Source organism: Pimephales promelas, chromosome 5 (genome assembly GCF_988280905.1).
Source record: "Pimephales promelas chromosome 5, fPimPro1.hap1.1, whole genome shotgun sequence".
Classification (NCBI taxonomy): Eukaryota; Metazoa; Chordata; class Actinopteri; order Cypriniformes; family Leuciscidae; genus Pimephales; species Pimephales promelas.
In genome coordinates, this window is record NC_142773.1 from 43,079,082 (window position 1) to 43,093,302 (window position 14,221).

A 14,221-nucleotide genomic window follows, 5' to 3' on the forward strand; every position below is an offset into this window, starting at 1 on the left:
TCTCAAAATGCTTTGGTGGAAAAGAGGTAACACACACACACACACACACACACACACACACACACACACATTAACTCTCTGAGTTATTATTCCTCTCACAGACTCTTTGAGTGTTTGAGCGCCGGTGTTCTCAGGATGTTCTGTTCTCGCGCTTCCTACAATGTTTTTGCAAGTTTGTGCTAAAGTTCCTGAATCAGAACAAAAGATGAAGAATGAGACCATGAAAGAATCAGCGTCTCCTTTCACAACGGCACTAAAGCAACTCTGGAATAATACACTTTACTCTTAATATCTCTTAATATTATGTTAATACATTTATGATGAACTGTTTAGAGTTCAAATAGAGAAAATGTTTTTAAAAATGTGAATTAAAATGAATGAATTAAGTTTGTGGCTTTTTTTTCTCACAATCAATACAAAAATATAGATATTACCAGCCTGAATGTAAAATTGCTAAAAAGTTTGTTTTCTTATTCACAACTCAAGTCATCCAAATTGTTTAAAATATAACACCAATTGGATCTTATATGCTTGTAATACTTGCTTGTTAATGCATAATGTCTGATATTTCTCTTTTAGCGATATCCAGATTTGTTTATAAAGGTTTTTGTGACTTATTTCTTTTATATTTTGCAAATAATTTAAATCTTAATTTAAAATTTTTGTCTTCGGGGCTTTGGGTTTAAGAAAATTGCAATATAAATAAAATGCATTATTATCATTATTATTATTAAGTTCAATTTAATGATTTTTTTTAAATACACGTATGCATTGTAGATTCATATGAAGGATCATAATTGGATGCATACCTGTAATAATTATAAAATAATAACAGAGCAAAATCCTGTGTAGCAGAGCAAAGAGGTTGATGAATGAAGAGAGAGAGAGAGTGTGTGTGAGAGAGAGAGATTTATAAAAGCGAGATGTGCACCGAGATTCACTCCATCTAAAGAGCTTGTGTTTACTAAAGTTAACATTATAAGGAATATCAACATGTTGATCAGATGCGAATGCAGATTCTCCACTGAAGCTGAACACCTGAGTGTGTGTATGTGTGTGTGCTAATAGACCGCAGCCGCGTAAGGTAAGACACACACAGTTGTGTTTCTCCTAACACAGGCACATTTTATCTGCCATTTATTGCTACATAGGCAGAAATATGAATATGATGCATCTTTGCAGAACAATTGTTTCAAGCGCTTGCATATTACAAAGACCTCAATGTCCTGATAATGCATTCGGCAGAAGCTTTTATCCAACATTTGATGATTTCTATCATGTTGAAACTAACTCATAAGCTTATGCAATGCAGACGAGGAAGGGTTAAAGTTAGAAAAACATTAAACTGCATAAAAAAAAGTCCATTTGAATTAAGTTTATTTTCTCCATTGGCAGATATTTGATCTTGTTTAATTCACTTCATTTTAAAGCATTTTTTCCAGAAAACACAATAATATTTTCAGTCATTTTACTTATTATCTTGATTTAAGAATGTTTAGATGTTTGTGCTGGAAAAAGAGGCAGAAAAGTAATTTTTTTCCAGTGTTAAATCTGTGTGGAAACTTATTAAAGAGTCCAGGATGGCTATTCCTGAGTTAAACTCTGTCTGTGTATTTGTGTAAATGCAGTAATGTGAAAGAAAGTAAGAAATTGAGAATTTGTAAAGTGAGACTGAGGCTTTGAGATTTGCGGAGGGGGGATCGTTATCCACTTTGAATACTAATGAGCTGCTATTCTGTCAACACACACACACACACACACACACACACAATACACAACACACACACACAAAGATATGTTTGTCAGTGCTCTGTTTTGTCCTGTTGGTCAGTGTTTCAAACAATACAGTCCTTTGTACGAGAGAAAGAGAGAGAGAGAGAGAGAGAGAGAGAGAGAGAGAGAGAGAGAGAGAGAGAGAGAAATGGGAAGTGTTGATAAGGAGGCACCAGAGAGACTGAGATGTAAAACTAGAGCACCTCAAACTAAAGTATCAAACGCCAAAATCATGCAAGAAGCTTTCAGATTTTTTTTTGTATTATATATATTATTATGGAATATTAAAAGTTATTTATATTTTCATTTAATTTTCATTTAATATTTTCCATTTATTATACATATATATATATATATATATATATATATATATATATATATTAGTTTAAACAATGTGTATACTAAATGAAAATGAGAAAATGAAATTCCTGGAAAATTTCATAGCTAGAAATTCAATTTTATCGGCTTGCATTTTTGTAGCATGTTTTAGTACATTGCTATCATGAGTTAGCAATCTTACCAATTTTCTACCATGTTGATACACTAGCATGTTTTAAGACTTTGCCCAGTATGCTATAATATTTTTATTATTAAAATTTGCAAACACAATTTACCGTGATGTTAACATCTTTTACCACTTTTATAGAATGATGTAACATGTTGCTTATATGTTTTACCATGTTGCTATTGTTATCTAACATGTTGCTAATGTGTTTTAACACTTTGCTAGCAGCTGTTTGTCTCTTCATTTAAAGCCTTAAATTCCCCCTGTAGTCGATCATTTTATCGCTTAAAACTCAAAATTACATATTTAAGCATTTTTTCCTTGGAAAATAAATCTTCATGCTTTAAAATCTCTTGAATGTAACTCGACACCCTCGCCTCATTTAGTATACGCAGGTCTATAAATATGCAAATGAGCCCCGCCTCCACACACACACTCATCACACCTTGATCTGATTGGTTACAAGGTCGTTTGTGACGTCAGAAACACCAGCGATTTCAAAGCGTGTTTTTGAGACTGTCTTTGTTTTTAAGGAGGAAATACTCAGCAATGCTGTCGACTTATGAACTTACACATGGTGTGTGTTAAAGCGGATTAAACACACCACATACACACATAAACAACATTAAAAGCCAGATTTTCACCCAAGGGGGACTTTAAAAAAATGAAAGCATCTGCCAAATGCATTAATATAAATGAGCCTCATTTGTTTCTCAACTAGATGACGTCGGCCACACCCACTTCTCATGGCCCCGCCCCTCAGAAGGTCTGCCACTCCCAGACTCAGACAGACGTTCTGAAGCCTCTGCTCGGAGGGGCGGGGCCAGGGAGTCAGGTGACACGCAGGAGGCGGGTCTTATCCAAGGATGGGCGGAGCAACGTGCGCATCGAGCATGTGAGTGGGCGTGGCGCTCTGTACCTGCGTGACCCCTGGACGACCTTTGTGGACATGCAGTGGAGGTACAAACTGGTTCTGTTTACCGCCACGTTTGTGGGCACGTGGTTCGCCTTCGGACTGCTGTGGTACTTGCTGGCTTTGGTGCACGGAGACCTGCTGGGTAAGAGTTACGCCCAATTTATACTTCTCCGTCGAACTCGCGCCATAGCTACGTCGTAGGCTGTGTTTGTGCACGTACCCTTCGGCGTACCCTGACGCGGTGCACCTCTCCAAAAATGTCCAAAGCGCTTTGGTGGCCAGTGGGTCTGTGAAAGCGCAATATAAATGCCCCCCGGGTTTCAACGCTCCCTCTGCTCACGACCAATTCGTACTCGTACGAATTTGTACGATTTTTCTAAACCCACGTGACGGTTATGTTTAGGGGCGTGGTCAGGGGTAGGTCATTCGTACGAATTCATACGAATTGGCTAATTCGTAAAATATGTACGATTTAGCAAAATCATACTAATTCGTACGAGTGAGGTCGTACGAATTGTTACGAATAAGCCACCTCGTAAAATTCGTACGAATTCCCGTGAGATCGGGTTGGTAATTGCGCGTCAACGGGGACAACGATGCAGAAGTATAAATGAAAACCAACGCGTAGTCTATAGCATAGAGCAGAGATGCCCAAACTAGGGCCCGCGGGCCGAAGTTGGGCCGTGGTATCCTTTGATTTGGCCCGCCATACCGTCCGGGGAGAGGGGATTTCTTTAAAATGCAAAACTTTACAAATAAAACTGCATTAGTTAATCAGATTGAAGTTGTTTTATATTTATTTTAAATATTATAAAACAAATGAACCCATAGCAATATAATACCGTTTGATTTATGATGCAAAATTTACTTTTGGCCCACGGCTCACAATCAAGTTTGATTTTTGGCCCTTCGTAGGAAAAAGTTTGGGCACCCCTGGCATAGAGACTCCGGCGTAGGTCCGACGCAGAAGCATAAATCAGCCTTTATTCTCTGTTCATCTCGAGGTTTACAGTAGTCTGCTGAATCCAGGCCGTATCCATCCACACATACACACACACTCCAGGACCTGCGCCTGGACACGACGACAATACACACACACACACACTCACTGGACACTTGACACGACAACACCGCAGTCCTGAAGTGTCACTAGTCCCTCCATGTGAAGGCTTCCATCCCTTTACCTCTGTAGATTAAACGTTATTAAAATGCTTTCAGTTCGCATAGATACGCAGAAGCGACTAAAATTCTGCATTATGCAGTGATAATGCTGACGAGTAACCCAGACAGCAAACTGACATCGAACTCTCGTGACATCGAAACATTTAACAAACGTTAGTTATCGAACGTTTAACCAACGTCAGACGCGGCATTCTTCAAAGCTAAATGAAAATCGAAAATTGGTTTGCTTTCATAACGTTGAAACAACGCGTTGATTTCAAGTTGATTTTCCGTTAGTTTTGAAAGAATGACGCGTCTGACGTTGGTTCAACGTTAATTCGATGAGCAAAACAATGTCAGATCAACGTTGTTTCGATGTCATATTTCCACGTTGATTCAATTTCAGTTTTCTATCTGGGTCATGACATCGAATTAACGTTGAACCAACGTCAGACGCGGCATTCTTCAAAGCTAAATGAAAATCGAAAATTGGTTTGCTTTCATAATGTTCAAACAACGTTGATTTCAAGTAAATTTTCCGTTAGTTTTGAAAGAATGATGCGTCTGACGTTGGTTCAACGTTAATTCGATAAGCAAAACTATGTCGGATCAACGTTGTTTCGATGTCATATTTCTACGTTGATTCAATGTCAGTTTTCTATCTGGGAATGTAGCGATGTCAATGTGTAGCTTCAGTTCAGTTTCACTTTATTTATCCTTTGGAAGAAAATTTAGACTTCCAAAGTATAAATAAAGTGAAACTGAACTGAAACTACACACCCAGATAGCAAACTGACATTGAATCAACGTGGAAACATGACATCGAAACAACGTTGATCCGACATTGTTTTGCTCATCGAATTAACGTTGAACCAACGTCAGACGCGTCATTCTTTCAAAACTAACGGAAAATCAACTTGAAATCAACGCGTTGTTTCAACGTTATGAAAGCAAACCAATTTTCGATTTTCATTTAGCTTTGAAGAATGCCGCGCCTGACGTTGGTTCAACGTTAATTCGATGAGCAAATCAACGTTGTTTCAATGTCATGAGAGACGTCGTTTCCACGTTGATTCAATGTCAGTTTGCTGTCTGGGAAAGTATAAATAAAGTGAAACTGAACTGAAACTACACAGTGACGTCGCCAATTACTATGTATTAAGACTTCGCGCCTGTGCACATATTCAAACGCGCATTTCCATAGACTTCAACGTTTTCAAAACTTGGACCTGTTTCAAAGTTCGCAAACACCGTTGTGAGTAAATGAACGGCTAGAACGCATTAAACGTTTCTGTTTTCAGTTAAGCGGTGTCGTGTTAGTTAATAACTAATGATCTTTACAACGGAAGTGAATCAATCAAAACTAACTTTATCCCGGCGAGAAACCGAACCCCTGTAATCGAGGTGCTCGTGTCTTGCGTTTCTTCCTCTAGAGTTCGATCCTCCAGCGAACCACAGTGTGTGTGTGATGCAGATGCAAACGCTGACGGGGGCTTTCCTCTTCTCCCTGGAGACGCAGACCACCATCGGCTACGGGTACCGGTGCATTACTGAAGACTGTCCGTCTGCAATCGTCCTGCTCATCCTCCAGCTGCTCATCACCACCGCGATGGAGATCTTCATCACCGGAACGTTCCTCGCCAAGGTGCACACACACACACACACACACACACTTACACGCCGTCTGGGAGTCAAAGAGATGGTTGTGATTTCACCAAGAAAAACATGATCCTGTATCAAGATCTTTTGCTGATTCTGGAACAGCACTCCGATCAACTAATCAGGGGTGCGTTTCCCGAAAGCATCGTTAGCCAATTATTGTCGCAAGTTCCGTCGTTATCAGCACAGTGTTGCCAACTTCAAATGAAAGTAGCTAACGCCTTCCCTAAAAGTCGCTAAATGTCGCTAGATGACGTCATACGTTAATTAGCATATTCGTGACGTCATCGCGTCGTACTTGCGTTCCGCTTGCCTAATGTGTTTTCTCTAGAAATTAATGCTCAGCTCACATATTGTATTTAATATATTATAATATAATATAGACGAATGTAAAATAAAGCTGTTCTCATTTCCTATATATTTTTGTCACACAAAACGTAAAACATAGTGAATGACAAAAAAAGTAATACAGCAAGCACAAGAAAAGAAAGGAAACTAAATTGTTTAAATAAAAAACATTATTATTTCAAGAAAGCAGATAAGTGATAGGTCCGTGGGAAAACACTGCTCATTCACCTCTGTCAGTGGCGTTCAACAGATGATCTGCTCCTCTCAGCCATTCACTAAACAGGGTAGACGTAGAGTGAATGAAAGCAAAGGGAGAAAAGCAAAAAGTCGGGGTCTGAAAAGTCGCTAAAAATAGCGACTCATTTGCGCGGTTGTTTTGCAGTTTGTACGCGGATCTCACGGGAATTCGTACGAATTTTACGAGGTGGCTAATTCGTAACAATTTGTACGACCTCACTCGTACGAATTAGTACGATTTAGCTAAATCGTACATATTTTACGAATTAGCCAATTCGTATGAATTCGTACAAATGACCTACCCCTGACCCCGCCCCTAAACATAACCGTCACGTGGCTTTAGACAAATCGTACAAATTTGTTCGAGTGAGGTCGTAAGAATTAGTACGAATTAGCCACTTTTGCATCATTCGTACAAATTCGTACGAATTGGTCGTGAGATTGGTCCTCTGCTGCACGAGGACTGGGCCACCTGTGAGTGATTTGGGACAGGGTGAGACCCACGGCAGCACTCGCTGCTCGTTGAGATGAGGAAAAACCATATGTGATTTCACATCAGAGAGTCTCCAAAAGTCTCTAATAACACCAGAAAAAGTCGCTAGATTTGTCGCTAGTCGCTTTTTAGAAAATTTGTCGCTAGGGGGGTCTGAATACTCGCTAAATATAGCGACAAAGTCGCTAAGTTGGCAACACTGTATCAGCATAGTTCAACGAGTCGGTGTTTCCCGAAACCATCGTTCCAACGGACATCGCGAACAGCATCGCAAAGTTGTGTGGTTTGAACGACAGCTCTCGTATCGTTTCTATATTTCAAGACATTTGGAGGTAATAAATGCTTATCTTGAGCAAAATAAGCAAGCTGACATTCAGTACAACCGGTGCCTTTTATTTAGAATACATACAAATGGAATTTTCGTCTTTCAGTTTGTCAAAAGATTTGAAGTAACGTGTTTGAAGAGTGCGCATGTGCGTAGAACGAGTCAAATATTGAATCTGGAAATAAAGCAAAATAACCGAGAAAAATTTGAAATATTCCTCAGATGCATGTCTGTAATCTATGTCAAAACATTGTTAATTCGATCTCAAACAGTTTCATTAAAATAAGTTATTATTTCTTCATGTTATGGATTTCTTCAACGATGCATCGCACTATAGTGAAGCAGCGAGTTACAGCGCTGTACGAGAAACACACCCCTGATTAGATGGACAAGTTTACATTTTATGTCAAGTTTAGGCTTACATCACATCAGCAGTGTTGGGGAAAGTTACTTTGAAAAGTAATGCATTACAATATTGCATTACTCCCTTAAAAAGTAACTAAACGCATATAGAAAAGTTATGCGTTACGTTACTTTTTTTTCCCCATTGTTTCCCCAAGTTGTATTTTTGTGCAAATGTAAAGACCCTTTCTCACCAAAAGTGAAATAATAATCCTCAGGCTGAAGGAAATGCAGACTCCCTCCTGTACAGTAGAGGGCGCCGCTCAAGCAAACCTTCAGCTTCAGGAGAATAAAGTTTACTTTACCAATAAAAACCAAAGAAATCTATAATAATTTTTGCTTATGGTTAAACTGAACCATCGAAGGTCAGTAGCGAGTACATTGGACAATAAAACAACAATTAAGGTCACACGAACAAAGTTCTTGTTTTTTGTTGTGCATCCCGATGTGTTTATTATTTAAATATGTAAATTTTGGGGTATATGAGCCAGATTTGTTCGACAGGTTTCATTATGTTCACCTGCTGCATGTTTCTTCTCTCTCTCTCTCTCTCGCTCTCTATCTTAGGTGGCTCGGCCGAAGAAACGTGGTGGGACGATTCGGTTCAGTCAACACGCGGTAATAGCCAATCACGACGGCCGACCGTGTCTCATGATACGAGTTGCCAACATGCGCAAAAGTCTGTTGCTGGGCTGCCAGGTAACCGGATGAGAATGATCACTTCTTATCAAGGTCACCAGTTAATGATTGATTTATTTAATGATTTTTCACACAACCAGAGAACACAGAACAGAATGAAATTGAATTACATACTCACAAATATTGATTTAACTGTGTTTATAGTTTTAAGCTTTGAATAATTACATTTATAATGAACATTTCTCTCTTTTTGGATTAATTTCTGCAATGATTGAAGATTGCATTCATCACAAAGGACACATGCAATGCTCTAGTTGAGGTGGTATAATTATGACGTCTTGCATTTAGAACTGGTTTCACACAATATTACAAATAAAAATGTAGTTTGTAAAATGGGGCTTTCATAAAGATGCACCTTATGGTTCTACTGCATGATCATTTCTCTAAAGAACCATTATTCTAAAGAATATTTTAATAATAGATCGAACATTTATCCTCTATAATAAACTATAGTGCAATGGAAAGATTTCAAGGATGTCGAACGTTCTCCTGGAAGCATCAATGCCAATAAAGAACCATTTATAACATTTTTAAGAGAACCTTATTGGTTCTAAAGATGTTAAATGTTCTCATGGAAGCATCAATGCCAATAAAGAACCATTTTAACAGTTTAAAGAGAACCTTATTGGTTCTATGGATGTTAAACGTTCTCATGGAAGCATCAATGCCAATAAAGAACCATTTTTAACAGTTTAAAGAGAATCTTATTGGTTCTAAAGATGTTAAATGTTCTCATTGAAGCATCAATGCCAATAAAGAACCATTTTTAACAGTTTAAAGAGAACCTTACTGGTTCTATGGATGTTAAACGTTCTCATGGAAGCATCAATGCCAATAAAGAACCATTTTAACAGTTTAAAGAGAACCTTACTGGTTCTAAAGATGTTAAATGTTCTCATGGAAGCATCAATGCCAATAAAGAACCATTTTAACAGTTTAAAGAGAACCTTATTGGTTCTATGGATGTTGAACGTTCTCATGGAAGCAATGCCAATAAAGAAACAGTTTAAAGAGAACCTTACTGGTTCTAAAGATGTTAAATGTTCTCATGGAAGCATCAATGCCAATAAAGAACCATTTTAACAGTTTAAAGAGAACCTTATTGGTTCTATGGATGTTAAACGTTCTCATGGAAGCATCAATGCCAATAAAGAACCATTTTTAACAGTTTAAAGAGAATCTTATTGGTTCTAAAGATGTTAAATGTTCTCATTGAAGCATCAATGCCAATAAAGAACCATTTTTAACAGTTTAAAGAGAACCTTACTGGTTCTATGGATGTTAAACGTTCTCATGGAAGCATCAATGCCAATAAAGAACCATTTTAACAGTTTAAAGAGAACCTTACTGGTTCTAAAGATGTTAAATGTTCTCATGGAAGCATCAATGCCAATAAAGAACCATTTTAACAGTTTAAAGAGAACCTTATTGGTTCTATGGATGTTGAACGTTCTCATGGAAGCAATGCCAATAAAGAAACAGTTTAAAGAGAACCTTACTGGTTCTAAAGATGTTAAATGTTCTCATGGAAGCATCAATGCCAATAAAGAACCATTTTAACAGTTTAAAGAGAACCTTATTGGTTCTATGGATGTTGAACGTTCTCATGGAAGCAATGCCAATAAAGAAACAGTTTAAAGAGAACCTTATTGGTTCTAAAGATGTTAAATGTTCTCATGGAAGCATCAATGCCAATAAAGAACCATTTTTAACAGTTTAAAGAGAACCTTATTGGTTCTATGGATGTTAAACGTTCTCATGGAAGCATCAATGCCAATAAAGAACCATTTTTAACAGTTTAAAGAGAACCTTATTGGTTCTATGGATGTTGAACGTTCTCATGGAAGCATCAATGCCAATAAAGAACCATTTTTAACAGTTTAAAGAGAACCTTATTGGTTCTAAAGATGTTAAATGTTCTCATTGAAGCATCAATGCCAATAAAGAACCATTTTTAACAGTTTAAAGAGAACCTTATTGGTTCTAAAGATGTTAAATGTTCTCATTGAAGCATCAATGCCAATAAAGAACCATTTTTAAAAGTTTAAAGAGAACCTTACTGGTTCTATGGATGTTAAACGTTCTCATGGAAGCATCAATGCCAATAACGAACCATTTTAACAGTTTAAAGAGAACCTTATTGGTTCTATGGATGTTAAATGTTTTCATGGAAGCATCAATGCCATTAAAGAACCATTTTTAACAGTTTAAAGAGAACCTTATTGGTTCTATGGATGTTAAACGTTCTCATGGAAGCATCAATGCCAATAAAGAACCATTTTTAACAGTTTAAAGAGAACCTTATTGGTTCTATGGATGTTAAACGTTCTTCATGGAACCATCAATGCAGATAAAGAACCTTTATTTTTGAGAGTGCATGGAAATCTCCAGATGGTGCATTAATACGCCGTTTTAAAAGACTGCTCACTAGGTCTTGGAAGTGAAATATTGAGAGTTCTTTGAAGACGAATGTAATTTTTCTCCAGGTGACAGGGAAGCTTTTACAGCCGTGCGTGCCGAAGGAGGGAGAGACGGTGCGTTTGAACCAGAAGAACGTGAGCTTCAGCGTAGACACGGAGAGCGAGAGCCCGTTCCTCATCCTCCCTCTCACCTTCTACCACACCATCGATGACGAGAGCCCGCTGCAAGCCTGGGCCGACACGGGTACGGGTCACAGTCCAAAAACACCACATGTGACACCGTCACGAGTCGCACGGGTATATTTGTGACAATAGCCAACAACACATTGTGTGGGTCAAAATGATCGATTTTTCATTTATGCCAATATAAGATAATGTTCCATAAAGATATTTTCTACCGTAAATATATGAAACATTTATTTTTGCGAGTGGATGCAGCAAAATGGTGAACATAAATGCACAACTTTAAAGGCGATTTTCTCAATGTTTATTATTATTTTTTTCATTTTTCTCCTCATTAGGTGGAGGATGGACAGAACCCGATCCGGTGGATTTTGAGCTGCTGGTTATAATGATCTCCACAGTAGAACCAACATCGGCCACCTGTCAGGTGCGGACCTCGTACCTGCCCGAGGAGATCCTGTGGGGGTACGAGTTCCCGCCCATCGTGTCGCTCTCGTCGATGGGAAAATACGTGGCGGATCTCGCATACTTCGACAAAGTGGTGAAAACTAAGACCCCGCCCCTTTTTAAGCAGACTCCGCCCCCTTTCAAACAGACCCCGCCCAGTGGCACCCGTGAAACGGACCCGGAGAAAATGCGGCTCGAGCAAAGCTACCGAGAGGGGACCGATGAGAAACAGAGCGTTCGCATTAGTAACGTATGAAATACATCTATCTCCGATTTGATATGTTGATAATCTTCAGCGGCGCGTTTGAACCAGAATTTTTGCATTGCGTAGCATAACACCAATGTCCTTAAAATCAATTAATTGATGTTATTGGTAACACTTTACAATAAGGTTCATTAGTTAACATTAGTTAATGTATTACTATTAACTGACATGATGATACATTATTAGCAATACATTTGTTACAGTATTTATTAATCTTTGGTAATAAAAAAACAGCTGTTCATTGTTTGTTCACAATGCATTAATTCATGTTAACAAATAGAACCTTTGATTTTAATTACGTAAATTAATTTTAACTAAGATCAATAATAAAGTATTGTTCATTCTTAGTTCATGTTAACTAAGGTTATCGTAAAAGTGTTACCAAGTTATTAATATTGTATGAACAGCACCAACCCAATAAGAAGCACAATTATTAATGCAGAATAGGCTAAATAGGAAAATGGATAACTTTGTGCATTGCTAGTTGAAATATAGCGTAATGTGCTTTTAAATTTGACAGACCGTCACATCACAAAGGCCATTAAAAATAAACTAGTGATTAAAGAGGTGAAATGTTTATGAAAATGTTACAGGATAATCACTGACGCATTATTATGGAAGCTTGTTTCCGCCACTGAATAAAAAAGGTAATTGCGACTTTGTTTATATCTTTGTTTATATTTGCGAATTGTTTATATCCCGCAATTCTGACTTTATAACACAATTGCAAATTTATCACACAATTGCGACTTTAAATCACGCAGTTCTGACTTTATAACAATTGCGACTTTATAACACAATTGCGAATTTGTATCACGCAATTCTGACTTCATAACGCAATTGCAGCTTTAAATCACGCAATTCTGACTTTATAACACAATTCCGACTTTAAATCACGTAATTCTGACGTTATAACACAATTCCGACTTTAAATCACGTAATTCTGACGTTATAACACAATTCCGACTTTAAATCACGTAATTCTGACGTTATAACACAATTCCGACTTTAAATCACGCAATTCTGACTTTATAATACAATTGCGACTTTAAATCACGTAGTTCTGAGTTTATAACAATTGCGACTTTATAACACAATTGCGAATTTATATCATGCAATTCTGACTTTATAACACAATTCCGACTTTAAATCACGCAATTCTGACGTTATAACACAATTCTGACTTTAAATCACGTAATTCTGACTTCATAATGCAATTCTGACTTTAAATCATGTAATTCTGACGTTATAACACAATTCTGACTTTAAATCACGTAATTCTGATGTTATAACACAATTCCGACTTTAAATCACGTAATTCTGACGTTATAACACAATTCTGACTTTAAATCACGCAATTCTGACGTTATAACACAATTCCGACTTTAAATCACGCAATTCTGACGTTATAACACAATTCCGACTTTAAATCACGCAATTCTGACGTTATAACACAATTCCGACTTTAAATCACGCAATTCTGACTTCATAATGCAATTCTGACTTTAAATCATGTAATTCTGACGTTATAACACAATTCCGACTTTAAATCACGCAATTCTGACTTTATAATACAATTGCGACTTTAAATCACGTAGTTCTGAGTTTATAACAATTGCGACTTTATAACACAATTGCGAATTTATATCATGCAATTCTGACTTTATAATACGCAATTGCGACTTTATATCACGCAATTCTAACTTTATAACACAATTGCAACTTTATAACACAATTGTGACTTTAAATCACGCAATTCTGGCTTTATAACGCAATTCTGAGAAATAAAGTCAAATTTACGTGATGTAAACCCCCAATTGTGAGATAAAAAGCCGCAATTACCTTTTAAAACGTTTTATTCTGTGGTGGAAACAAGCTTCCATACATTATGCATCAACCACCCAAATGTATGAAAACAGCAGAATTACTATTTACTATTTATTAAATAGGCTAAACAAAAAAAATAATATTGGGACCAACTGTCATGTGACAGACTGACCTTTGACCTCCGTGACACAGAAATGTATTTTGCTATGCACAATTATTTGGTTTATTGCATTTAGCTCTCGGTATAATAAACACACAGTTGACGCTGTATTTGCGCATTATTAAGAATGTGTTTCTTCGCTATGAAGCGATGGCACTTTGGAACATGCATTAACCGAATCTAAAAGCACTTTAGTACTGTTATGAGGTCGTTGAAAAAATGGCTCTGAAAAGGGAAAATCTTGCGCAGCATTTGTTTGATCGGATGCTCACGACATTTGCACATTTGAAACATGAAGTCTGTAAATGCAGGAGAAATATGTTTGTTTATGTGTGTTTCTGCTACAATAATTCACTGATGTGCATCATAATCCACATTAATAAACTGATATTGGTGGTTAA

General features: G+C 37.3%; 1 protein-coding gene across 1 annotated transcript; it reads left to right on the plus strand.

Annotated features, from left to right (window-relative positions):
- The first annotated feature begins 906 nt into the window (after positions 1 to 906).
- Positions 907 to 14,221, plus strand: kcnj10b (potassium inwardly rectifying channel subfamily J member 10b). The gene is made up of 6 exons (XM_039661079.2): positions 907 to 1,084; positions 3,000 to 3,336; positions 5,789 to 6,000; positions 8,387 to 8,518; positions 11,005 to 11,182; positions 11,460 to 14,221. The coding sequence occupies exons 2-6, from the start codon at positions 3,000 to 3,002 to the stop codon at positions 11,822 to 11,824; spliced, it is 1,224 nt and encodes a 407-aa protein (XP_039517013.1). The 5' UTR covers positions 907 to 1,084; the 3' UTR covers positions 11,825 to 14,221.

Coding starts and splice junctions, on each gene's coding strand:
- kcnj10b (XM_039661079.2), top strand. CDS start 3,000: ATGACGTCGGCCACACCCACTTCTCATGGCCCCGCCCCTCAGAAGGTC. Junction 3,337..5,788: donor GGTGCACGGAGACCTGCTGG/GTAAGAGTTACG, acceptor TTCTTCCTCTAG/AGTTCGATCCTCCAGCGAAC. Junction 6,001..8,386: donor CCGGAACGTTCCTCGCCAAG/GTGCACACACAC, acceptor TCTCTATCTTAG/GTGGCTCGGCCGAAGAAACG.